This window comes from Bombus flavifrons, chromosome 17, assembly GCF_040668555.2.
Source record: "Bombus flavifrons isolate JBK064 chromosome 17, iyBomFlav1_principal, whole genome shotgun sequence".
NCBI classification, from domain to species: Eukaryota; Metazoa; Arthropoda; class Insecta; order Hymenoptera; family Apidae; genus Bombus; species Bombus flavifrons.
The window spans coordinates 6,378,192-6,404,592 of record NC_138458.1 but is presented as its reverse complement, the minus strand read 5'-3'; the positions used below and the strand labels follow the sequence as shown (position 1 = coordinate 6,404,592).

At 41.3% G+C, this 26,401-nt stretch overlaps 1 protein-coding gene across 9 annotated transcripts in view; it reads right to left on the bottom strand.

The window, feature by feature from the left end:
* LOC138188719 (cyclic nucleotide-gated channel alpha-3) overlaps window positions 1-26,401 on the bottom strand; it is a 217,346-nt gene that overhangs the window by 159,898 nt on the left and 31,047 nt on the right. For all 9 annotated transcript variants that reach the window (XM_069130750.1, XM_069130758.1, XM_069130754.1 and 6 more), the window contains exons 2-3: window positions 13,720-14,422; window positions 10,523-10,950 (exon numbers count right to left, since the gene is read on the bottom strand). In XM_069130750.1, the coding sequence (XP_068986851.1) occupies window positions 10,523-10,865 (343 nt within the window). In that variant the 5' untranslated portion in view covers window positions 10,866-10,950; window positions 13,720-14,422. The remainder of the gene's footprint in view (window positions 1-10,522; window positions 10,951-13,719; window positions 14,423-26,401) is intronic.

The following is a 26,401-nucleotide window of genomic DNA, read 5'->3' as shown; positions in this document are numbered from 1 at the left end:
TTGCAAACAGCGTCGATCCTATAGGAAGTCAATCAGTCCTGCATGAGGAAAGCGGAGGAAGTAGAGCTTGATGATAACGCACATCGCCGTTCGTTAAAGGCTGTGCGGTTATTACAAAGGAATCTTCACGGTCGCCTTCAACTCCTGAAGGCGTTCGGAGTACGAAAGTATTGATCTCCTTCTATCTAACATGACACTAGCGTGATATCAATAGCAGCCGCGGCGAGAAAGCTATTTTAGAACGACCAGACTATAGGAGAAGGGAAATGGAGAGAGAATGAGTGGCTCGTCCTTTCGAAAATCGCCAACGAGAGGTTCTTTATAACGCGAAGAGCGCGGATATTTATGCAAATTCGTACGGCGAAGAGTAGCGTGGAGCAATGGTATCTTTTAATTCTATTTCGCTCGTCGTCAACATTTTTTTTTTTTTTTTTATACGCGCAAGGAACAAGCGTCCACTCGTCGAAACACGCGTCGTTGGTGCAGTTGGTTCGCGTCCGATTCCAATTTCTGTCTAGTTAAAATTTTCCGTGTGCGTCGGTTATCGAGTAGGAACGCCAACTAATATTTCATTTCGTCGAATTTCGCTCGAGTTTGATTGGATCGGAATCGCCGGACACGAGTAAAACTAGACGCGTTAAGTGTTCGTTTGTGCGAGCAGAAACGCACTTGATAAAAAAATCAAAAAATCAAGGTTGACCTGTTTCGAGCGCTCCGGTCTGTCTTTATTATTCCTGTCATCGTATTTTGACCGACCCGCGAAAGAATATAGGAAAAGAAGGATAAAAAGAGCGCTGATGGATGCACATCTGCAGGAATTATGTTGTCGGTACGTTTCCGGATAACCTGATACGTTTACATGAAAAAGAAATCGGGCAATTGCAGCCTTTGCGCGCCTAGGAAACTCACCGCCACAACTTGCTGTACTCTGAAGCGTCAGCCACTTTGAATTGTTTAACGCGTGCAAATTTCGAGTCGATATCCACGACAGTTTCGTTGAAAACAGATTGTTACACTTTACACTGATTCAATCTGTACAGTACATTCTTCCGAAAATCATATTTTCAAGTTAGGCGAGCTAATGAATGTTCGAACAGGTCCAACGATTAATCGATTCGTTGATACACACGAGACAACATCTCGATAATAAAAAGCAACGTGGAATTTAGCGGAAATGTTCGCTGGATAAATGAATAAAAGTTTAATCAAATACATGCATGACGAGAGGCAAGACTAATGGACGTCGCTTATGCATGCAGAAATACTGTCAAATTTCGAGTTCAATGACGATGGAATTTGTATGGATAAATGTCACTTTCGGATTACACGGGAAATGGAATATCGCAGAATATCAAGGTGATTGCTTACAATTTTCCTGATATACGATTATGTTTTATCAATCCCATTAAAAGTGTTTTATAGATACGCACGCAGCCGGATAAATTTATACGCAGTACAATAACGTGTACAGGGCCAATAATTTTCATCAGCTTCGATATCTCTCTTCTTTTCGCAGATACGGGAAAATTTTATTCGCGAACATCGTACGATATATACGAGATATAATACATAATATGGCAGTAATAATGTTCTTGCGGGTGGAGGGTGTTCGGAGACTTTCAGAAACTTTATCTTGATATTTTCAAATCGCTTGTCGCACTTTACAACGATTAATTATCAGCTAATAGTACTTTTACTGACTATTTATGAAAAGAACGTTAACGTTACTACGACGATATATTAGAATATGGGACGGATAAATCGCAAACAATCGCAATTTCATTTTCGTCTGTAGATTCCACTCTATTCGACGCGGGCCACGCTGATTCAATTCGGAATCGATCGAAACAAGCGCAACTGGAATTGACCGAATAGCAAATCCAGGGCGCGCAACCAACGCGCGAAAAAATCATCAAGAAACGGATGGAGAATGAACGAGGCCAGATTATCCGATTGTCGATTTCAATTGGTCCGGTTTGCGTCCGCGGATCGCTTCGATCGAGCACGGACGCGGACGCGGACGCGGACGTGGACGTGGACGCGCGTAGCTGTTGTGCAGAATTAATGCGCGTCTGTCGCGAAATCGCATTAACGTCCACGATTTCTCATCTCTTCGTGTGTCGTTAATAGCAACGGGGGCCTGGATGATTCGGTGACAAGATCATTAGCAGCCTGAGCGTCCATTACACGCTATCCGACTCGTATCGTTTGCCTGCACATTTTGCGCCGTATCTCCTTGTTCCACGCGTAAATGTTGAAAAAGACGAGCCATGTGAAAGCTACGAACAGTGTTGGGCATTCGGATTCTCAGTTTCGAAACGATTCCACGCTTCTCGAAATTGTCGGAATTCCAACCACTTTGAACACGATAAACACCTGAAGGTTTTGGAAATCCGAAAAGTCTCGACAGTCTCGCAAGACTTGCCTCCTTAAACTGAAAGTCTCCAATGTTTTGCAAACTCGATGCCCCAAAACTGCTGAAAGTCTTTTGTAAGACTCGATAGCCTGAAACTTTCGAAAGTCTTGGAAGTCTTGTGGATCCTGGAAGTCTCGCAAGTCTTGTAAGCTCTGTAAATCTTGCAAGTCATTCGCGTAAATGCATTTCTGATATCTCGAACCTGGATCAATCATCGAAAATGTTTGTCAAATATCGACTACGCTCTAAACCCTAGTCTTTCGAGACTTGTCAAAGTATACAAGACCCACAAGAGACATATTCCATGCGGTTCCTCGTGCTATTTCAAGTCCTTTTTTATTCTATTCCGTCCTTTTTAAATTATACTCGTGAAAATAGGAATTTTTCCATCAATATTCGCGATATATCGATAACTCGCAAGATGTACGTCCGACAGAGAAAATTACAACGGTGCTTTAAGACGAGCCAAGAAAGAAAATTTGATAATTCTTGCGATTACGCGTCTCATTAACCACTGCCACCAATTGCGTATGGTGCCGCTAGAACTGCGCAGCTCGTAGCAAATTGTTAACAACGTTACCCGCTGTTATCTTCGTAATTCTATTACATGTAAATTACTTTTGCGGTGCATAAACATCGTAAGCAATCTATCTAATTACTCACTTGCAGAATCGGTTGTATCAGTATGTAAATTGCACGTATAAACTTGGTGAATAGATTACGTTAATCTACGCTACTGCGCGCAAAATTAATCTTGCGTATTTAGTGTTATGAGAGGATAATAGACGTGCGGTTGCCACGATATTTCGCGGCTCTTTAACGCTCTTCTAACCAACTTCGTATTAATTAAAAATTTATTGAAATTTCAAGGTTCTTTATCAACTTTCATTCTCCTCTGATAAAAAAGACAGCACTTTTCTTCGATAGCCGTTGGTTGAAACGTTAGACAAGTACAAATTCCACGGATAAAACTTAAAATATCTGCTAAACTAATGATTTTGCGGTATAAATAGGTTAATATCGAAAGAAGATCAATCTCATCGAATACGATAAATTCTATCTCAAGCATTTTTCGAGAAACGTCAATCGATAGCCAGTTCATTTCGTATCGCAAACTCGGCGAGATCGAAAGATATCGATGCTGAAGAAAAATACGTAATTCGTTTGGAGTAACAACAGTAAGAGGAATAAGTACACCGACACACCGGAGAGCACATAGTCGGTGGAACAGAAATGGCGGCAAGTTTGCCACGGTTTTCCATTTTGGCCGCCGGCGAGAGTGCTAACGCGCGAATTTGCAAATTATTTGGCAACTTTGCAGCAATGCCTGCAAGCGTACCTTCGTTTAATTACTCCCTTAAAATTTCACGTCCGGGTTTTGCCAGCACGGCCAAACGTCACGCTTCCATTCAACCGCGTTTACACAACGAACTTATTCGACTTGTTGTTGGTAATTAAGAAACAATGACGCCTGACTCCGCCAAGTTTTCTCGCAACCCCTCGAGCGAGCAGTTTCCAAATTCTTCAAAATTCTGCCGCTGTGAGGGACAGAGTGGTTCAAAACAAATGCACGCGAGATTTAATGTACGCGAGTATCGTGAGACCGTAAAAATATCCATAGACCGTGGATGCTTGTACAAATCTATATTTTTGTGAAGATTTTTTTTTTTTTTAATTGTTTAGAAAGACGTAAAATGGATAGAAATGGCCTTCGCAGATCGAATATTACGATTCGCTGTCTGCTTTGGACTTTTTATACATCTTTGACTGCCACGCGCAGTCTTGGACGCGAGTCCAATTTCCTCCTAAGCCATCGGGCTGAAATAAATTCGATTCCAGCAGATTACCATTTCCATGATAGTAGCAGTAGCAGTATGTTAAAATGTTAATAACAATTGACACGTATCTAATGAATTGCCGATGCGACGCGCAATCGAGGGTCGCAATGTCTGCTGGTTCTTAGACCTAATTCCCTAGCGGCCTAATTACCATCCTGGCAGTCTCGTAGGCTATTAAGATGGACAGGATACTTGCGCATTGCCGAGGAACGTCCGGGAGTGGATTCATCGATGATTTATCAATTACGTCAACGTCGACCTGTGCTCAAGCTATATACGCGATCCGTTGCATAAATAATAAGACAAATATGCTTTATAATTCAGCGGGTAAGCCGTTAAGAACGTGAATTGTGAAGCCTGAACGTTTCAGATTACGCGATAGCTTTATTGCTGTATCCTAATTAATTTATTCCATATAGGACATTTGCCAAACGAGTTTCGTCCTTTAGGAAACATCCAAACGTGCAAATTATTAATTATGCATACGAGTTATGTACTGTAGCCTGTTTGGAACAGGTATCTCGAGCAAGTTACGCGACACGCGTGCTAGCGATTCAACGTCTTAAAAACAGATTAGCTTGCCTGAATTCAAATACTATCCAATGGGAGAGTATATAAAAAATTTACCTAACGTTTGTGTATCGGACGAACTGCAAATTGTCAGATGGTTAAAAAAGAAGAGAGAACCTTGCGAGTGAATAATTGGAAGCATTTTAATTCTTCGATCGATTGAACGTTATAATGAATGCTGTAATAATCCATTCGCTCCGTCTTCCTCTGTTACCAAATAATTTTATTGTGTCAGTTCTACTTCTTACTCCTACACAATAAGGTGTACGTTTGGTATTCGTTAAAAGTACATTCGGTACTTTCCGGTCGTTACCGTTCTCAAACGATGATGATGGTTATTACCAACCTTCGCAATCTTCTGTCTGCAAAAAAATTCCGGCCGCTACGTTCGAGCGCGGCAGCAAAGATCCTCCGGTGTGTCCGTAAAAACTAAACGACGGCAGAAGAAATACCTATTCCGCTAGCGTACAACCGAACAAACAAGATAGCCTTCGACGAGCCAAAAACTCCTTGTGTACCGGCGGCTACAGTGCCTGGTGATGTAGGCGTTCAGCGTGAAACCGCTGGCCTAGAATATCGCAATAGCGGACAAATCAGGTCGAATAATTGGCGGATAGCATCTAGCGGCGAATTACGGAGAAAAGTGCCGTCCTCTTATCGCACGTGTTAGCGAGACCCTCGCCAGGGGCATTACCGCGCTTTTATTATGTATACGTGCACACTCAGCAACGCAAACTGCAGCTTCCTTCGCTGATAGCTGCTCACGAATGCACTGGTCTCGTGCAAAATGCCTGGACATAAGCAGGCGCTGCTGCCGTAAAAATTAAATCTCCTATAGAGATCTTTGCCAGCTACGCATTCGACGTTCTCTATAATATTAAAATACAAAAAGCTGCGCACAAAAGGGGAATAATAAGGCGCAGTAAGGGAGGAAAAAATGGAGTATCCGTGAAGATAGATCCGAGTTTATGGAAAGGAATGGACATAGCAGGACAGGATGGTAGAAAGAATTACACCTGTTCGATATTATACTGGGAAGAAGAGACTATGAGAAAGCGAAAGGCGAGGGCAGTTTGGTGGAATACGAGGCTCGAAGCAAGCAAGGGAGAGAAAAGTGACAAGATAATTGCTAGAACAAGATGTGGCAATTTAGTGAGTCTTAAGAGGTATTGGTCGGAGGATTGTGAACGCAGGTGAGCGTGTTATGTAACAGTGGCAGGCGTACGTTAAAACACAAGTTAGAGAACCGTTACGAGGGAAAAATTAACGAGAAATAGCTGTAGAAAATGAAAATTGCACTACGGATGGAGTATTGCGTGGAAGCAATGAGGGGAAAGTAGTCGATTGGCAGGGAAAGATGGAGAATAAATTAAGGGAAGCGAGAGGTGAGATATGTGAGAAGATATGTCTCTGTGACGTTCGAAGCGATCCTACAGCTACAGATATCTCAACTAAAGGTACTAAATTAATGTATGGAAGAGATGGAAAAGAAGGAAATACCACTTTTGATAAGAACAGACACTACGGTTATCTGACTACGTAACGGAGATTCGCTTTTAGTGACACAATGCGCCGAGTTTTCCTTGTGCTTTCTAAGCTTAATCCGAAAACTTGGTCAGAGTTCTTCCGGGCTCGTGCACGAAAACGTTTTAGCCAGCCAAGACAGCTTTTGCCTGAGTGTGTCCAGGCGTACGAGGATCCAGGATACTTAGCAAAGTCAGGACTTCTGTGTGCTCATAGGACGCTAGATGCCGTTAGCTCAAACTTTCTCGCCAAAATGCTGACTCTTCTTGCGCGTCCTGTTGTAAGCTTATTAGGAACTAAGCGTCACGGTTAAACGTTTCGACGAGTGAAGCGTTTGCAAGGGAAAATGAAACACAGCGACGTGAAAAATGACCGAAACCTTTTACGTAGAACGCGTATGTTTATGCTCCTGACGTGCGTTAGAACGTACAAATGAATTATGAGACGGATGTAAATATCATATACAACATACAGTTTCATCAAATTGGTACACGATCTTATTAAATTAATATCCGCTCAAATAGAAGACTGTCGTTACGTGCGGATAAAAATAGATTTCTTGAAAACTTAGATAAGGTACTTATATCTTAAATGAAGCTATCTGTTCGGAAATCGAGTTTCTCTCTCCAACATGCACATCCATTGCACCGAGGATGTCTTCGTACAGAGTGTCTTCCGACAGAACACTTAGGTACCTGTACGAACTTTCTTGCTCACTCTTCAAAGTGTCAGCCTTTAAAAGTCTCACAAGTACGGCAGCGAACTCTGCGGAAGTGTTATCGCCACGTTCCTCGAGATTCTTCGACCGACGGACACGTCCTAACTGAACACATCTACTTCCCACTTGCATACTTTAGCCATCCTTTGTAACGGAGATGTAATAGAAGTGGCCGAGATCCGCCCGAAAGAGGCGCTTCAAAAGTTTCCAATTTCGGTCGTGAACCTTTCTAAATGACAATTTCACCTTCGAATATATTCCTTAAAAAACATTTCGTTTTATCGAAGAGACAACTATATATTTCCAGGTATCATTAACTTTTACCACGGTTTTTTTGAATGAATTTTTTGAATGAATGGTACTATGGTTTATCGTTACGAACAAATAAAATTTCTTTGCATAATAGGGAGAGGCAAATGTTTCCGTGGATCCAATATTTTCCGTGCAGGATGTCGTAACATAAAGAAACGATATACCGTATGTTCAATTAATTACTTAAATTAAATAATTGTCCCGCAAATTATTCCTGCACTATGCACGACACTATGTACGTACGTATTACCGAATGATATGAAACTAGTACACCTGATATACCTAATTAACGAGCATGTATCATAAAAGAAATAATTAAACGATTGAAGTAATGTACAGCGATAAATAATAATAATAAAATTAAAAAATACTATTCGTAGCCAGTGTGGAAGATCGCAACAAAGCACTTGTCGGGGATTAAAAGAACTCGGAGTATCGTTGGCAAGGATGGCTCTCTGCTGCATGAATTATTCGTCAGAAAAAATGGAAATCTACGCGACAGGGAATCGAAATAGACCTCTACCTTTTATACCGTTACACGTAACGCGGTACAGAGAAAGTCACGAGCATGTGCGACATGCACGTGCAACCGTACGATGGCGCATACCTTTTTTCACGGGAATTGTTCAACAAGAAAGTTTCTCTATGGAAACGCAGAGGCAGAAAAATTTCTGGAAACTTACGGACCAGTAATTTGCGAATCGTGAACTGCCTTTTAGCGAGAAGCGGATATACCTATTTCACAAGTTTGGATATGCGTTCAAAGGGACCAGATATTTGAAAATTTAACTGTTAGCGAGCAATGGAGCAAATTCGTTCTTTCTCGTAGCTATAGCTGCACGATTTTAGAATACTGTTTGCTACAGAAGAGTGACAACCGTTTCAGAAATGCAAATATTCTACGTTTCCTCGCTATCGTTTAGCTTTTCCCCTTGTATAGCGTAGTGTCTTGGTTATTCGAGTCTCGTTCGACCGAAGCTCCGAGATGCTTTGAACTTTACCGTAACTTCATTTTTTTCCCCGATAGTTTAAGAGTGTGAGTTAAGAGCGAAGTTAAAGAGTACGAAAGCGTAGATAATCAGGTACCGTTAAAGCAGTTAATCAAACTTTCGACCGATTAAATAGTTAATTAAAGTTAAATACGTGTACAATGTTACATTATCAAAATGTCTTTTTACAACGTTAACGCACAATTTATTAACAGCGATGGACCCCTCTGTTATTCTATACGTTTGTATACATCGATATTATTGCCATACGTGGAGTGGCTGGCACGTACGATAAAATCAGATATTCCAGCGGAAATTACATTGAGAATTATCAAATTTTGTTTACACTGACTGATACAATATTATCACAAACCACATTAACGGCAAGTTTATTAATACGGTTGCGAGTGAAACAAATTTATCGACATTAAGGAGAAATTTGTAAGTCTGTAATTTAAGAGTTTGCTGATAAACGGCGAAGATATTTATGCAAATGTATATTTTTAGATGATATCAAGATGTAACGAGATTGATTTTATTTTGTAGAAGACTTTAGGCCGGTAAATATTTATTTTACATATTTGCATATCTTGCGCCTTTCATTCACGTTCGTCGTATTTATCTTATAAAATCCGATACTATTTACCAAAGTCTTGGAGAAAATTAAAAGCGAAGATGTGCACAAACGTTATAGATATTAACGAGTAATTACGATTAATCGATACATTAGTCGTTCTACGAACAAGTCTATTAAATATTGGTACTCGGAAATGCCAAAGGAAAAATTATGACGCAATAAAATACAGTTCCGCGGAGAAATTCCAGACTTAAAACTGTATCACGAGTCGGTGAAATTTGAACAGGTAATTGAGAAGCTAATTGCTACCGAGAGAAATTTAAATACGCCATCGAAACACTGTGTTTTAAAATTACAAATGTACGTTCGATTAAAAATTAAGTAGAACGAGAACGAATATTTGTTGGAGAAAAATTTTACGTTATCGGAGCTACTGACGCGATCTTCAATTTTTCTTTCAGTCGATTCAAGAACGGAAACGAAATACTTAGGAATCGTGTTTACTCGATGAAAGATTAACGTGGGAACTGGTCGCACAAAACACGTGACGAAGGAAATAGCATCGCGAAGAGAAATTCATACGATATGCAACTTTGTATGTGTTTCCTGAGAACGACTGCTGCACTATAAGAAGCAACTAATTCGATATATCATCAATGATATATAATAACTTGTCGTCGATTGTAAATTATATCGGGTAAATTTTATATACGAAGATACGATTATATCCTACAGAACGAGAAAAGCGATTTAGAACATCCTGTAACGCGAGTGTTCCTTGTGAAGCACAACAGTGTCAAAAGAATTTGATACGATATGATCCACTTGCTTATGGAAATCCCGGTCAGGATAAAAATTGGAAAGGACCGTCTGTCCGCTCTTTCCACAGTCTCTTTTGTTTTAAGAGCTCGAAAAGCAAGTTACGCGCATTTATTACCATTTTAAAAGAAAATTCAAATTATTCGATATACATGTAGGAATAAAGCTTGGGAATAGTAAAATACACCTGAGATTTGTACATGTGTTATTACGTGGAATAAGTATCGGGCAAGCATGTTTTTCTACCGCAGCTTTTATCTAAACCTGCCGTTTCTGTAGCGTCAACTGCATAGTATGATATAAAAGATGAATAAAACCAAACAGATTAACTTCAGCTAAGATGGATGGCACGACACGTTAAAATATGGGCGAGCTACGAACAAACAAAATAAATATTATTTCCAAGACAATGGCCAATTCTCCGTTTAACTGGTAAACTAAGTAATTGCAATACGCTGAAACGATCAAATAAAGGCTCGCAGAAGTACAGACGCGTGCGATAATTTAGTGGAGTAACTACCAGTATCATTTATACGTAGGATGGTTTAGTATCTACGTTGAAAGTGCGAGGAATTAGTACACAATTGAGTTACAGATGTGATTGGTGGATTACTAAATCGCTCAATACTCGACTAAATTACCGAACATTTTACTAAACCACTCGATAAAATGTCAACGTTCATACACGACAATTTAGTAAATCACCGAACATGTCTGTACGAGCCACAGCAACGATAGGATACTAGCGATACTACTTACCTGACTGGGCTCCATGCGCAGGTGCAGCGGGCGCAGGGGGCACCAAGCCGGCGATGCTGTAAAGCGTTTGCCCGCTGCCATACTTGAGGCCGCCGCAATGACAGGGGGTCGTGGGGGTGGGAAGGCCCTCGCTGCCCCTGATGGCGGCACCAACCACCGAGATCTCGTCGAGCTCGTGACCGCTATCGTAATGGCACAATCTGGTCGCGCTGGTGCTCGCTCCGCCGCCACCGCCGCCGCTGCCTTCCCCTCCGCCGCCATCCCCGCGGCCACCGCCGCTGCCCCTGCCACCTCCGCTGCGGCCGCGAAGCGACTGCACCAGCCGCTTGGCGCCTGAAGACATTCCACGGAGGTGATCCAGCCTTCCGGTCTTTTCTTCTTCCTGTCTTCGCCGAACCCGCCCCGTCTACAAGCCCGACGATATCCACCTACGCATTTTAAATTACACGCGTTAGATTTTAGATTACAGGCGGCGCTCGTTTTATTTCCATGAAACAACAGTGTGTATTCCGTAGAGATATCGAGATGGAGTGAGCGCCAGCGAGATGAAAAAGCTACAGAGCGATAGGAAAAGAGCACGGAGGTGGTCTCTGTCTCTCGTGTCCTTGTCTGATAACTAGCAGATTGCGGATTTTCATGTGTCCACGACACTACGTACTTGGTGGGTAAAGCAATTTCTGTTGCGTCTGTACCATTTTTAATTATATTCTCGAAAATACGGATTTGCATAAAAATCCGCAGTCAACGAGCAACGTCAGTGTGCGTGCCTGATTAAATAAGGACACAAGGGACCTCTACGCAGCCTTTTCTTTCTACTTGCACGTCGCAGCAGCCATTTACACGGTGTAACATACGACTCGCGTGCTCTATCTTTGTGTCTGGCGTATTCTGATCGTGGGGCAGAAACGTGTCAAGTATTTGATTAGGCTAAGATGAGAGGGCAGGTAGAATTTAATTTGTTCGGTATTATATCGCGGTGGTGATCATCAGAGTTACTGGTTTGTGAAACGTTTCGTTGCGTTTTGCGTGTATTCGCGACTATTTCTTTGAAAGTAATTTAAATCTGCATTGTTGGCGAGTCGTTTCGCAAGTCCAGACGTTTTTCTTATTAAAAGTTTAACGTGGAAATATTGGAAAGAATTATGAACTCGATCGCTAATGTTCCCTCGTTTTCTACCGTAGCTTTCCATTTAAAAACTAATTTGCCTACGCCTCTTAGAACCTCGGTATTTCGGAGTTTCATCGAGAATTGTCGTCACGGAATTTTCAAAATGATCCTTCGCCTGTCTTCGTACGTAGAAATTAATTTTCATGAAATTTTCGCCGATTAAAAATGAAGTATCAATTACAATACTCCTACGATCTTTTGTAATAAATACTATACATTCATTGCAGTATTTTTATGATAAAGATTACACCACAGAACAATATCTTCGTTGGAACTTTACCCAGTTGCAAAATATCCTCTCCATTTTTGCACATTTCGTTATTAGCATAATCGTTAGCAGTTCTCGTTTTCGAGAAACGTCATTCGTTTAGAGATATAAATTGGTGTATTCGCGTTAATGAACGAAATGGAATAAAGGTAGAAAAGGTACAACAAATAGAATAATTGATTCGTGGTGGATATTTACAACGGTTTTGAGCAGTTAATTTGCTTTGATAAAACGATCAATTTATACGCGTCGTGATTGAATCACGCTTGCTAGAAATCAGACTGTTTCTGCACTCGTAAATAACAATACAGGTAGAAAGTCTGGTTTCAGATTTCATTAAAAAACCGTACAGACGAAAAACCAATCTCTTGTTATTTCGTATTTTTGTTACAACTTTTTAACAAACCAATTACGTTCCTATGTTCATATAATATTTTTATCCTTCTTTTTCATACAAAACATACTAGCAGCATTAGGTACGATAACTGTGGCACATCCTGTACGTCATATTGCATGTACAATAGTATACTTGATAACGTATGCATACGTTCCTGAATCTTTGATTAAAAATTATTACATTTTATTACGTATTCGCTATATACGCGATCCGGAAACCAAGCTGGTCAACTCTATTTCCTCAAAGTAACCTAATTTTAGTAATTTTAGAGTGGATGGTCAGTATTTATTTATTTGTTTGTTCAGAAATCACACGAATAACTAGAATGTAATTGATATGAAAGAAATTAATCTGATTGGTTACTTAAGTTCGAATAGTATAATTTTTATAATATAATTGATATTTGTTCGAATAATTTACTCGGAAAGATTTTATTACGATTTTTTATTAATACACGTAACTGATTTCACCGTATAACAGATTCTTTTGACGCAAATGAGGCTGCTAGTATGTATTTGCAGTGAAATTGTCGTATTTTCTATGTACATCGTGTGTACGTTATGAACGTGTGACTATTACTAAATTCCTTTAATCGTTGATAATTTCATGATGCATTCCATAATCCGGAATATCAAAATTGAATATTTTAATATGGAAATTAATTTCGCAGATACTAATCGCTATAATTTATATTTCGATATTGGAAGTTTAACCAACTTATTGTTAGTTAGTACATAATTCATGTCCTGCGAGCTACATTTTCGATTATATTTTACGTTAATCTGCGCTTAAATTAATTTATATTGTATTTACACGTTAAATTAATTAAGCATACTTATCAAGTTAACGAAAATTGACTTTTCTCTGTACGTATTGTATTTTAAATAGATAAACAATATGTGTGTGTAAAGTATGTTCTATTAATATAAAAAATAATAAATCTTGTTAATATCGTAAAATATTCTTCCATTGTGTTGTGAAACAATAAAAGACATTTTCTTCGTTTTCTTATAAACGAATGTCGTCTTTCTTTGTTTTGCAACCTCGTTTTCCTCGACGCTGTATTGCATTCAAGAAATAGGAACGTTGCCGCTACAGAATTTTGTAAAGTCTACGAAACGAAACAGACAAGAGAAGAGAACCATCTCGGATCACTCGTATAATTTCTCCGAATTAAATCCGCTGATAGAGTCGTGTGACTTATCAAATACTCAACTTTATTATCGATTCCTCGAAATCTTCTGGACACCTCGAGATTTGCTTTTTTACTACTACTACTACTAGGAACTATAACAGTTCCTATTTCAAAAATTTCATCCGAAATGTCAACTTAACAAACGAAAGAATCTGAAAAGTAATCTCACCGAGTGAGGATATCCGTCGTCTCAGTGATAGTCTGCTAATTGGGAGTTACCAGCGACGATAGCCACGCACACACAACCGCCACCGGTGTCACCGGTCCAAACGCAGAATCACGTTCATGTTCTCCGTTCTTCCCGGTATCCACTTGCCTCTTTACGCCCGAAAACTCCAAACTCCGATTCCACTAATCCTAGACAGAGCCACGCGTCGCCTGTGCGCTCGCTGGCCGACGACGAATCCACGATCGCCTCGACAGCATCACACGATTGCCGCTCGTGCTTTTCTCATCCCGTCAACGGACGACCCTCTTCTCGCGAACCACGTTAAAAGGAAACGCCGCCGACATGCCACGAGTACGTCGCAAGAAACGCGATATTCCACGGAATTCACCACACGTACGTCCCTCTTATTTCCCTCTTATTCTCTTTCTTTTCCCTTCTTCCTCCTTCTAGTTATTTTCAACGTTGACTAATCCTGTCGCGTCGAAGGAACACGCCGTGCAGCCAGACTCTTTAAGGGACAGCAGCCGTGCAACAAGTGTCTCGGGTCACGGCACTCGTGTCACGTGCTTGCCTTCTTCGACGAGCTGCTGCTGCTGCTGCTGCTGCTGCTGCCAACCACTCGATGCTCCCCTTCGTCCTTTGCTCTCTTCGCAACGATCACGATGCTTAACTTCCGTCAAAGCGCTGTATAGCGCGATGGTACCTGAAAATGGTGCGGATGAATCAGGTTACAGCACGACAATTCGCTCGATGATATCGAGCCGAGCGGCAGTAGGTTCGTGGTTGTGCTTGGAAATTTAGCGATCGGTGTTTATCGAACGTGGGTTTTGGGCAGCAGAGTGAAAGGCAGGCAGAATGAAATGCAAATTATCTATGCATGTATATGTAGCTGTAGACGGCGACGAAAGTATCGATGTAAAAGTGTCGAGTAAATACGTATCAATGAAGTTTTTTTTAAATACGGCTCGTTTATAAGGTATAAATATTAACTTTTATTATTTATTGAATAATCTATGCGCTATAAGGATATAGGTAATATGCTACCGATAATGTACTATAAGGACAGAAATAAATGGCAAGGTAGTGGAAGTAGATGTCAATGCAGTTTATGTACTACATAATTTATCTACTATGTACTGTGCCATATATAAAAGTGAAGTATATGATACTGGTACTAGTTCGATTAAACTTCATTGATATCTACTTTCGCTACCTGACCGTTTATTTTTGTCGATTGTATAGAATTATACATATACATACATATATATATTGTCTCTTTCATACGATGCAAAAGATTTTTCGAAGGAGAAGTTAAAACATCTACTAAAAGCTAATCCGACAGAAATAGATTGATAACCGAACCAAGACGTGTAGATTAATGTATTGGAAGATGTATGGTTCGATAGAAGGAAATAAATTTGACGTTTGCGTTTATACCTGTACCGCGGTCGTGGCAAAATCTTCGTGCACAGGGAAAATCAGCAGCAGCTTTGCATTGACGTACTTCGTTAAGTAGAAACGAAATTAAAGCACGCACACACACACACACGAAAGAGGAAAAAGGAACAAACAAAACGGGAAACGTAAAAAAGAAAAGGGAAGGAAGAAACTTGGACATTTGTGCATTCAATTGCATCACGTTGCACGCCATTCAACTAACTCACTGCGCAGTGTTATCACGCTAAACGTCGCTCACAGAATACAATAGCCGATCGCGCCAAATTCAAACTACTACTGACTAGCCAGATGAAAAGCTAGCTATTGAAAACCTAAATTGGACGTAAACAATTTTTCAATGCGTTTCTCAATGCTAAAAGAAAGCGTAAATGACGAGACTGTAGCAACTCCTTTGCAACAATTATGGAATAATAAAATCGCACAATGGCTCGAGAAGGTTCGTTGTGGAAATTGTTCCGATCAAATACCATTTATGATATTTCCAAGAAGCTGGGTGCGATTAAAATTTTACGTTCGAAGGGGAAACATTTAGCATTCAAGCGATAAAACGTTTCACAGCAAGATTCATCGTCCCTTGCATTAATCGTTAACTATTCGCCCCTAAATAGAAAACAGAATAGACAGGCAAACACTGGACGACGTAAATCTACCAACAATTATTAACCACGCTGTTCACAAATTTACCCTGTTCCTTCACTCTCCAAGCTAATGCATCACGCGTGGCTCGTTTAGAGGCGGCTAATATATCTTGTTCATAATTTGTGGCAGCAAATTTACGTGGTCGGGTCTTGCGAAGTCACGCTAATAGGACCCGCCGTTTCAGAATCGGATACTCGACGCTGATGAGCGAGTAACGAGTCGAGGATTAGAAGAAGCCTCGAGAAAATGGCTAATATCAATTATCCGTTGCCCCGATCGGACAGGAGGAAGGCTCGTGTGTCAGGACCATTCCGAACCAACGGTTAGCGAATCGATTCGGCTGAGTGAGTCATGTGATTTGATATTAACAAAACAAGGGTTTCGGTTACGCTCGTTTAGAGGCAACGCTCTGCTCGGGTACGGTGAATTCTAGAGTTACCTCCGGACGCATTAATAAGCCGATCGATTAACTCTGCCTTCGAATTCGCCAGTATCTGCTCTCCGTGGACCAATTTCCATCAAACTGCATCGACATCACGCATCGGTTAGCTTCAGGTTCTCTCGTAAAATTTCCAACTGTTTTCTATGGTTCGAGAGTAGAGCACGAGTTTTAAACAGCCGTGGATTCTATATCAATCGAAGGGCTCATAGGAAATACGACTTATCTGGGTGTTCATGAGTTTCCAAGAGCGCGAAATAGTACGAGTGAGTCTATCTTTTCCTTAGGGAGCGAAGGAATACGAAGATCACGGGGGTAGAACACGATAGGTACGTTTTTGTTGAGTTTCTGATTTTTGTATCGCTTTATGGTCAAATTATGGGACAGAAGAATGTTTGAAACAGATGGGGAAACGCGTGTTTAGCTTTAAAGTCGTTTTAAATGAAAAACGACAGAGGAACATTAAAAAAACATTGCGAAGAAGGTATTACAGTGCAAAACATCTTTCCTATGTATGTATTTATTATTTCTAAACATATGTATCAGTTTATGTGTTGCGTATAATATGTACATTGCTATACATAGATATCGTGATATTTTCGTTCTTTTAAAAAATCTCTAATCCTAGACAGTTAACACGACTGTGTTTCTTCTTTTGTTCGGTGTTACGTCCATTTTATTTTTATCGTGCAACGTTTAGTAGATAGATTCAAAAAGTTTAATCAAGCGTTGCACAAAATGCGCCAGCCTGCATAGAAATCAAACAAAGCATTTTTATAAATCCTGCGATTTGACTCGTAAAAGATTCTCCGTCGATATTTCCACACAGTGCTTTCATCTCGTGAATAATACAAAATTTTCAATCACACGACGAGATCGCTGAGTCGTCTTTCACAGATAGTCAGAATTTCGTTACATATTCCGTCGAATTTCATTCCGTTGAGTGCAACACCCTCCAGACACCACTTTCAACGCCAACAAGTTGTTTTCTCGACTTACATCTACATTATGTCGTTACACCTTTTTCCCTATCCAGTTTCCTGCATTCGTTCATGCGCAATGACAAATCATGGTCAAGAAGTTACTGAATACGTTTCGTGAAACGCGAGACGAAACGAAAAATTCGGCACACGAGACAGAAGGATAACTTTAAACGGAGAATATTACTCGCAACGTGTTACAAAAGTAATAAAACGAAGAGTGGAGGAAGAGGGGAAAGAAGGAAGTGCTCGAAGTAATGAGAAATCAAAAATACGAAACAGCCCAAGCAACGTAGACCTGCGTAACTATTTAACTTACTTTTATTTAATTTAACATAATTATTTGTTATAATTTATTGAAAGTACCGAGGACACTCGTATTATATATTACACATTGATCGTCGTATTGTACTCTCGTCTGTGTAAAATTTCATGAAACTTCACGCAGTTTGATGCAGTTTAAGGATGTCTATCTTGTTACGCTTCTGATATTCGTCGTTTCTATGATCGCTAAATCCACGAAAGAACTATAATCGTCCGAATCCTGCTGCTATGCTACACGCGTAGGTTCATATCTTCGTCTCACACGCAAATTCGTTCATTATCTTTGCCTTTACGTTTCTCCCTTCAGTCCGCGCGATTCGCCGATCAGAATAACGTTCTTGAAAGTGGAAGTGGAAAGTAGCAAATTATGTGTGTACATTTCACGAACGAAAATCATTGTGGGGACGATCGTTGCCGGCGCCGAAGATCGCGGACACAGAGGAGAGAGAATGGACAAGCACAGTGAACACCAGGGACATTCAGCTGTCGCGTTCAGTTGGCTTGACGTATTATTTCCACCTATTATTCTCGCGTTGCGTATAAAAAGGGCACTGACAGTAGCGACGACACTCGACAATCGTGATACGGGCAAAAGCCCCAGCCGACGATATATCGAATTATTCCGCGGACAAAGAGCGGCGAATATCTCGACGTAGATAGCGGAAAAGCGTCGACAATCGCGACCGCTTTTGTCCGAGTTATTTCTTCGCGAGATAACCGGATATTCTCAATCTGCTTCGAACCGAAGGAACCAGATATGTATCGTTTATCGTAGGTGACTTGGACAAGGAAATTCCTCAGGTTCAAAATACCAAGAGTACCATAAATACCAAGTGATTTATCTTAACAGGCAGTTACGTACACATATTTATATGAACCGTATAAATGAAAACTATTTTGAGATTATTGGGCTTGTATTAATAGGGATATTCGTGTTGGAATTGAAATTAAAGACGAAGGTGCTTTCATTCGGTTCGTTTGTTCGACGCGTTCCAAGGCTTCGCGGGATATCCATATTTCTAAAGTTACGAATCGTTTGAAGGTATTTTGCACCGATTTCTCGTGGAGGAAAATTCGTCGAGAAACAGCTTAGCCCACATTCGCGTTAAAAACGATAACACTCTCTTCCGGCTCGTTTCTTAGACACATATTTCTCGAGAAAGATAACAGGGAAAACGGTAGAGTCAATAATTGGGATGTAAATTTCGCGAACCGGCCACGAAGGAGCTTCGTGTAACGTGCGTACTGGCTGTGATCGATGCATTGGCTATGGATACGAAGCAATAGACGTTCAATGTGCAACGTTCCAATGTTTCGGAACGCGCTGATTGTAAATGACTGAACAGCGACAAGGGATCGCGCTTCCGTTTCTCGCTTGTCGATGGATGCGTTCGTATTATCGCCGGATGATTGAGACGAACTCGGCAGTTGCCCATTCGGTTTCGCCGAATTAAGCGCAACATTATCGGATAAATTTCTAAGTATGTGCTGTGTTATACGTGCGTACGTACGCGGAAGCGACATAACGAGGTCGTAGAATCGGTCGGGCGTTCAGATTTACACGTTTGAAGAGCGAAACGCGCACAAGTTGACACATTTTAGGGAACACGAGGAGCGAAAAAATACGCGAAACAGCAGGAGGCGAAAAGAAACTGCTTCAACGTAGAAACGAAACGATGCAATCGATTTAAATCGTCAACTTGGCAAACTTTGGTAGGTAGCGACCGGTAACTTGCGATAGAATCCCACTTGTCTGTACAATGTACAACTTAAACGAGCAATTTAAAGTGACAAGGCATCGACCGACGGGTCGTGAGACGCTTGCAATTGCCTGGAATCTGTACGGCGACGAATTCGAATCGCTCCGAACCTAATTCGAGTCTTAAAACTCGATCGATTTTGAATCTTAATGCGTCTAGTGTCTTCAAAATGTACATGAAATAGACGAGAGGAATGATATCTGTTTAGGGACCAATTTATCATCCATTTGGCAAAGTTCATGAAAATATGGAATTTTCTGGGTTGGCAACTAAGGAAATGCGGATTTTGTCAATGCCAATTAATGACAAAATCCATTAAAATCTCTCGAGTCTCGATCGTCTTGCGAGTTTCGGTGCGGGATATTCGAATGTTCTTGGCTCGAGAGTGTGAGAGTAGAAATGAGAGTTTGAAAGTAGAATCCGAATCGAGCTCGGGGTAATACGTGTGGGCGGCTATACCGCGCTCGCTATTACTCACGATTGCGTCGTAACGAATATCATATATCGCGTATTAGAGTGATTTTAATACTTTAGTTTCGCTGAAGTTCGTTCGTTAGAAATTCTCCAAATTGTACCTTAGATAGAAATGAACACGTTGCCTGTAGGAGCGCGATGTCTGACTATGTAGGTACTTGTTCTACATGATTGCATGTTGTCGCGTCGTGACTAGCAACGAGAAAGGAATGAGGAAACGAATTTTCGATGGACTCGATTTGAAACAGAAAATTGTTAGTCACACTCTATTTAATAAAGAAAACTATTAATTACTCTGCTCGGCGATGTAAATGTAGTCTATCTTTCGACGAAACGAATACTTTTGAAACGTAGAAGCATCGAGGGAAGACAAAAATACCAGTTTTATTACCTTTTCTATTTCTAACGTGGCAAACGAGATACTGCGGAACATCCCTCTACGTAAAGCATTATTTATCGACTACCGTTGCTACTACGTGACAGTTTCGAGCACGCTAAATTATTAGTCTTAAATAACGCGTGCATTGGATTCTGGCGGCTCGTAAAATTAATTTACGCCACACAGTAATTCTGTTGTGTGCGCTCTGAATACCCCAACTTAATCTAACGTGATTCACGATCGTGCATCTGTATTACTCGTCTTTAAATGTCACGGCTTCCAGGACGCGACGCGAGCACAAAGAGACTACCGCTTCCCAGTAATCTACCGAGTGTCTAAATGAATAGCTGTCTACATTATTTCTAGTGCAGCATCCGAACTTCAGAGTATTCGGCGCTGGAATGACACCCCTTAGGCTCTTTTTTGACACTCTGACGGCTGCGCGTTTCGGCGTACATCTTCGCTGCCAACCACTGTCACTTTTCGTTCTGCTATTATCTGATCGAGATACGCTCGAATCCATCATCGTCGTCCAATCCTTCTCCTCTTATCTTCCTTTATTTTCTACGCTTTTGTGCACTATACGAATTTATTTATTTATTTTCTGACTGTTGCGCGCAGTTGCAAACATCATTTCCCGATCGTTCATACTCGTAGATGTGCGGTCTTTTCAGTGGCCGATTCCCTAAAAATTCCAACTGTTGATAAACGAACGATACGACGTTGGACAACGTTCTGTTATAAAATTGCAACCGCGTATAATATGCAACGATGTTCTATTGTAAAGTTGTCGTCACGTACAATATTTAACAATGTTCCAAATGAAAATTTCGTGAGCAGATAGAATGTATCTGTGGATCGAATCTGTATCGAAATATAGAGTTCTTTTGTCATGAAATGATTACTCTGTACCGTAGATACACGGATGCGTGATTTTCGTTCATTTTCGTTCGGCTACGTTAGGAACAAAGGATTGTTTTAAACTCTTTTCATGGAGAAAATGTAGTGGCTCCTGCGGCATGGAGAGCTGCCAAGGACCATTTAATTAGGAATTTAATCGAACTTGGGAAGCGCTGCGTTGCAAGCACGTTGTTTAACGATAAGCTCTCATTTGTTTACGAAAACCCCTGATATTTACGCTGCGTCAGTTAATTCAATGAAAATACGTAAAATATGAGCCCACTGTATACATATTATCTACGCTGTTCATCGCCTCGTAATTCTCCAAAAACCTGATATTTTTGCTGATAAACTGTTGGACTAAAAGTTTTACTGTCAAACTGTACGCCAAGAACTGTATAATTCTCATTAAGGAACATCAGAAACCGATTACTTCCCTAACGACAACAGTCTGAATCAAAGTAATAGCCTGTGTAAAATATTCTCGTTCGTTTCTCAAGATATAGAAAATTATCTGTTCGTGCGCTCTTTGCTTACAGTAGGCCAAAAATGTGGTAGTGCTAAGTTTCATTTTAAAATTAATTCAGGAAACTTGCCCCATGAAAGCAATTTTTCACGCAATGGCGTGCATACGTATAAATAAGGACGTTTCGTTCGCACAACTCGCGTGAAATATTACGCTAATTATTTTGTCCCGAATTCTATGCGCGCGCATTAAAACTTTAACGATCGAACACAGAAAGCATCGATTAACGAGACAATTTCCAGCGACCGAGACACGAAAGCAAAGGCTACTTTTTCACGGTAAATCATCCGGCTCTGTCGACGCGATTCGTGCTCGTTTAAAAACGTCGATGGTTGAAACGATCTCTCCACCCTGTTTGTAATGCAGTTTTGCCCGTTGCTGCTTTGAGGTAAAGTAGCCGAAACAGCAATTCCACGGAGAAAGAATTGGAGCGCAGGCGAGTTTCTTCGTGTTGATGCGACCAATAAAAGTATCGCGTAAACAAGGCCTTACACGGTTGCGCGATATTTTGCATTGGCTGTTTTACGACTGGCACCGATGTAAGTATAAACATCGATAAAACATCGATAAAACGTCAATAAAACGATTCAGCCGGAGTCACCGAGCGTAATGCTCGCAGGATATCTCAGCTAATGGAAGATCGCAACGATAACCCAATCCGAATGCAACGGCGATACGATTTAATGAGCCACCATTTATACACGGATACGGAAGTTCCGGAGCAAAGTTGAATTTACGAGTCTCGTTGCTGGTAATTCCGAAATGCATGGAAATGTATGAAAATAAATGTAAAACGTAGTAGAATGCTGTAGCGTGAAACGACGTAACAGACGATCGTCTGATCGTTGATAAGCGTAGGTTGGTTATGACGAGACCACGATAATTTCCAAGTTACGCCAAACACATGGTAAATCGTACCGTTGTGTCGCGATTTTCCAGCAAAGATAGGGTCGCAAGATGCGCAACACGACCAACGGTCTGACTGTGGACGTCTCGTCGTGCAAATGGAAATCGAAACGAACTTGTCGAGCGACCTTTTGAATCTTTCCCATCGCTGCAAAAGATACGCGGCAATTCAGGCTACGTAGCCTGTTAATTATCCTCAAAGCGTTAATATCATCTATGTCAGGGACGAACATTCCTCAGCGACTGTACCCTGTTCCCTAATTCTTTCCAATCGTACACTTACGCTCGCACGAGTAATCGCGAGACGAGAACCTTTCGACAAGATCGTTCGTCCGCGAACATGCAGCGTTCGCTGGAAATACCGCAAATACTAGATCCCGTAGCATCCATCTCCTTAACTAGACGCGAGCGTTTCAGCTGAAATCTCGTCGAACGATGACAAAGGACTCAACGAACCTATCGTCATTGATTGGAAGCGGGAATCTCGGTCGAACGCGTTTCGAAACAGATTCCCCCGGTGTTCCGGCCGTCGAGGATCACTCTTCATCGTCACAAATATAATCACCGCTCCCTGTGGCACAGTTATATATGTACGCGCGCCTTGTTACACGCCGGCGCTATCAAATATGAAGCTATTCGGAGGTGGCGTTTCAACACCGCCCAAGTCTCCCCATGGGGCACCATGTACACACAGCCGTGCGCCAGCTACACCACTACTGGCCTGTTTCACGTATTTAACCGACCAGATTATAATTCGGCAGTAGCAGCGTTTCGCCGTTTACGGCTAAGAGCCATCCATTTCGCGCCACTTCGCGAAACCTCGTCCTACCACTTTATATCAAAGTTACGAGCTCGCAGCCCGGTTGAATACGTCACGCGGAATGTTTCCAGCGTTCGCCGTATCGCGCATCGAGGACTATCAATGGATTAGAGGCAATAAAGTCCGCTGAAATACGTAGCCATTCGATCAGCTCTAATTAAACCGGCATATTAGAAGGAAATTGCGGTACGTTTTGAGGCGTGCCCAGCGACGGATCGATCCACGAATTGAAAAGGCTGTAAAGGTATACGATACGATACGATACGATACGACGCTTCCGGACTAGGTAAATCGGATGGACCGAGTGAATCGCGGTTTCGCTCTGGTTCCTTCTTTCTGTCTTCTCTTACTTTTTCTTTTTCCTTTTCCTGCTCCTTGGAAACTGCTTTCGCGGAACGCATGGCATTGAAACCGATGGAAAGTTATACGCAGCTGATAGTCGCACGATTATCGCAACTAGAACGTTTAATGTCTATCCGTCTTAAAAGGCAAGTGTGCGAACGACTTCGTATGAACGAAAAGTTGGCGCAAATAGACGTCGTTGTGATTCGCAACGAAATTGGGGTATTTGCAAATTGGAACTCTCCAACACGGAGGTACGTACCCAACTCTCGTCCAGTAACATTGTTTAAGGCATTTAGCGACGCCGGTGATGCGTCAAGATTTCCTCGAAACTTGCCGAAACTACGTGTTCCAGTGGGAATTTCCACGTTCGCTTCAACCGTCTATGTTCTATTAGTTTCTAGTCTATGCTCTATTAAGTATTTCGAAACTGTATCCTATTAAACAGCTCGACTTTACGCTCTATTAAATACGATCTCTTAATTCGGTCTAAGCTATTTCGTAGAGACGATAAGCAGGGTGGCCCGTAATTCACGCTACGAAAGGGATCAAGCGGCGGATTCTATGGCTGAAAATAGGACGAAGACGACTTGGTCGTCGCAATTGCATTTTCGGGAAAAATCGACGACTTACAAACTACATATATACGTGAATTCGACCAGTTTCCAACTGGACACCGATCGATAGTTGACTATTTAATTAACAATTGTTCTATATGCTGAAATAAATTGAAAACGAAGAACGGAATTTCGTCGCTCGAAGCCTCGTTCCGGAGAAACTAAAATTTCAAGAAAATGACACTTCGTATCCCAAAATTGAAATTAACTTAACTTTCCTGATATTCATATACATTTTTACACATTCCATTTTCATTTTTCTACTTTATGCTTCCATCTTTCATGGCGCTTGTAGATCGAAGAAATCTTTGCATCGTTTTCAATCGTTCGAAAAACACTCTGATGATCGTTGCACCTTGTAACACAAATATCTACCATTATGCAGGCAGCGATATATCGGAAATGGATATGTTACGACATTCATAAACCAAAGGGGCAACGAACGAACCTGAATAACTAATTAGGGTATCGTCATCGCCTGTTCAATAGCAATTGCTGTATAATCCTGACGTCAGCACGTAGACCACAGGTCTCGGATGTGGTGCACATTGCTGCTCAGCTACCGTTAATTACTCGAAACCCTGCATTGTAAATTAGTAATCGCCAATCTCACACAACACAGGGCAGACGCAATGAGCGACGAATCCGCGTCCTCTGATTGCACATTCTGTCCAATAAAGGATCGTGGAGTGACAGCAAGGACGTATAAAAGATATTCCTGACAAATATTTCTTCTACGCTTAAGTAGAACGTGTTGTAGCATTATCATAATATATTGAACGTTTCATTTTTATCTCGTCAAACGATGTCGGCATATTTCACGATTAAAAATGGGAAAAAGATGTTAGTTAAAAGCGTGTAGAGGTCGTAAACACTTTATTACAAATTTGTAATGAAGATACGAAAATTATTAACGACTGGTTTCTCGTTCGATCGATTGGTTATACGTTTAACGAAGTTCCCGTTCGATGTGTGGTTTGTTCTTGCAAATACAAAATTCACACACACGCACATATATATACTAGAAGTTATTCGTTATTTTTTAAATCTAGCAGTTGTTACAAGTTACAGCTCTTTAGTGCAGTTCGGCCAGTGTAATTAGAAGCAAATGTTGCAGAAGGATGATAAACGATTCAAAAAGTACCACATTTTTGGAGCCATATATTTCTTGCAGGCAGTCGCGTGTGCATTTAATAGTTGCGTTGTCGTCTTTTTATAACGAAAATGTATCTTTCTTCCGGATAAATCGAATCCTTTCAGCATTTTGCGTAAGAACATCATGAGTGGCTATTACGAACGATATTACGAGTAACAGTAGAATGGCCAAAATATGACTGGTAAATAAATGTCTTCGTCGATACTTTGTCCTGCATTAGCGCCATAATGCGAACATCTATCCCTCAAACGTAAAATAAATAGATTTAAAAAGATGCATCAAGCAACGTCAAACGTGCACGTGACAATCAGCTGCTCTTATTCTTCTCGCACAAAGGCTCCTGCTTAAACCGTGCAGCAGCTGTCCGTATCCGTATGAGACAAAACCTGTATGGACGTTTCAATGCTCGATAAGAAGCGCATTCGTGGCTTGGTAACAGTGGGATAATCAGCAGCCGGTGCAGAAGTGTTTCCGCGAAATCAAATGGCGATATTCATGCACGGCCGAAGCCGTGCATGTCGTGAGCGTGGTGCGTGTCGTGGATGTCGCGGCGACGCGTCAAGACGATAGCATCGTTTCCGGTAGGGACCCAGTGAATAATTCGGCCAATATTGTCTGGCATTTCGAGCGAGTGTTACGCGACGACGACGACGACGAGGACGTCTCTCGAGGCGTCGGCAGAAGCGCCTGTGCGTATACGTCGACGTCTCTGGTTGCCATAGCGACTCTCCTGCAGGAGCATACAGTCCCGTTGGACTCTTGTATATCTTGGAACAGACCGTGCCACGTACCAAGTGTCTCCAACAATATGATATGCCGCACCGCGCTAGCTATCGTTGTCTTAATGTATTGCCTGCGATTTATCGTGTTGCTCGCGATGAAATTCGATTGGCTCGCGCCCGACCATCGCCCCGGCGTCTGCATAAAAATACATTGGAACGAAGCTTCAAGTGTATTGAAAG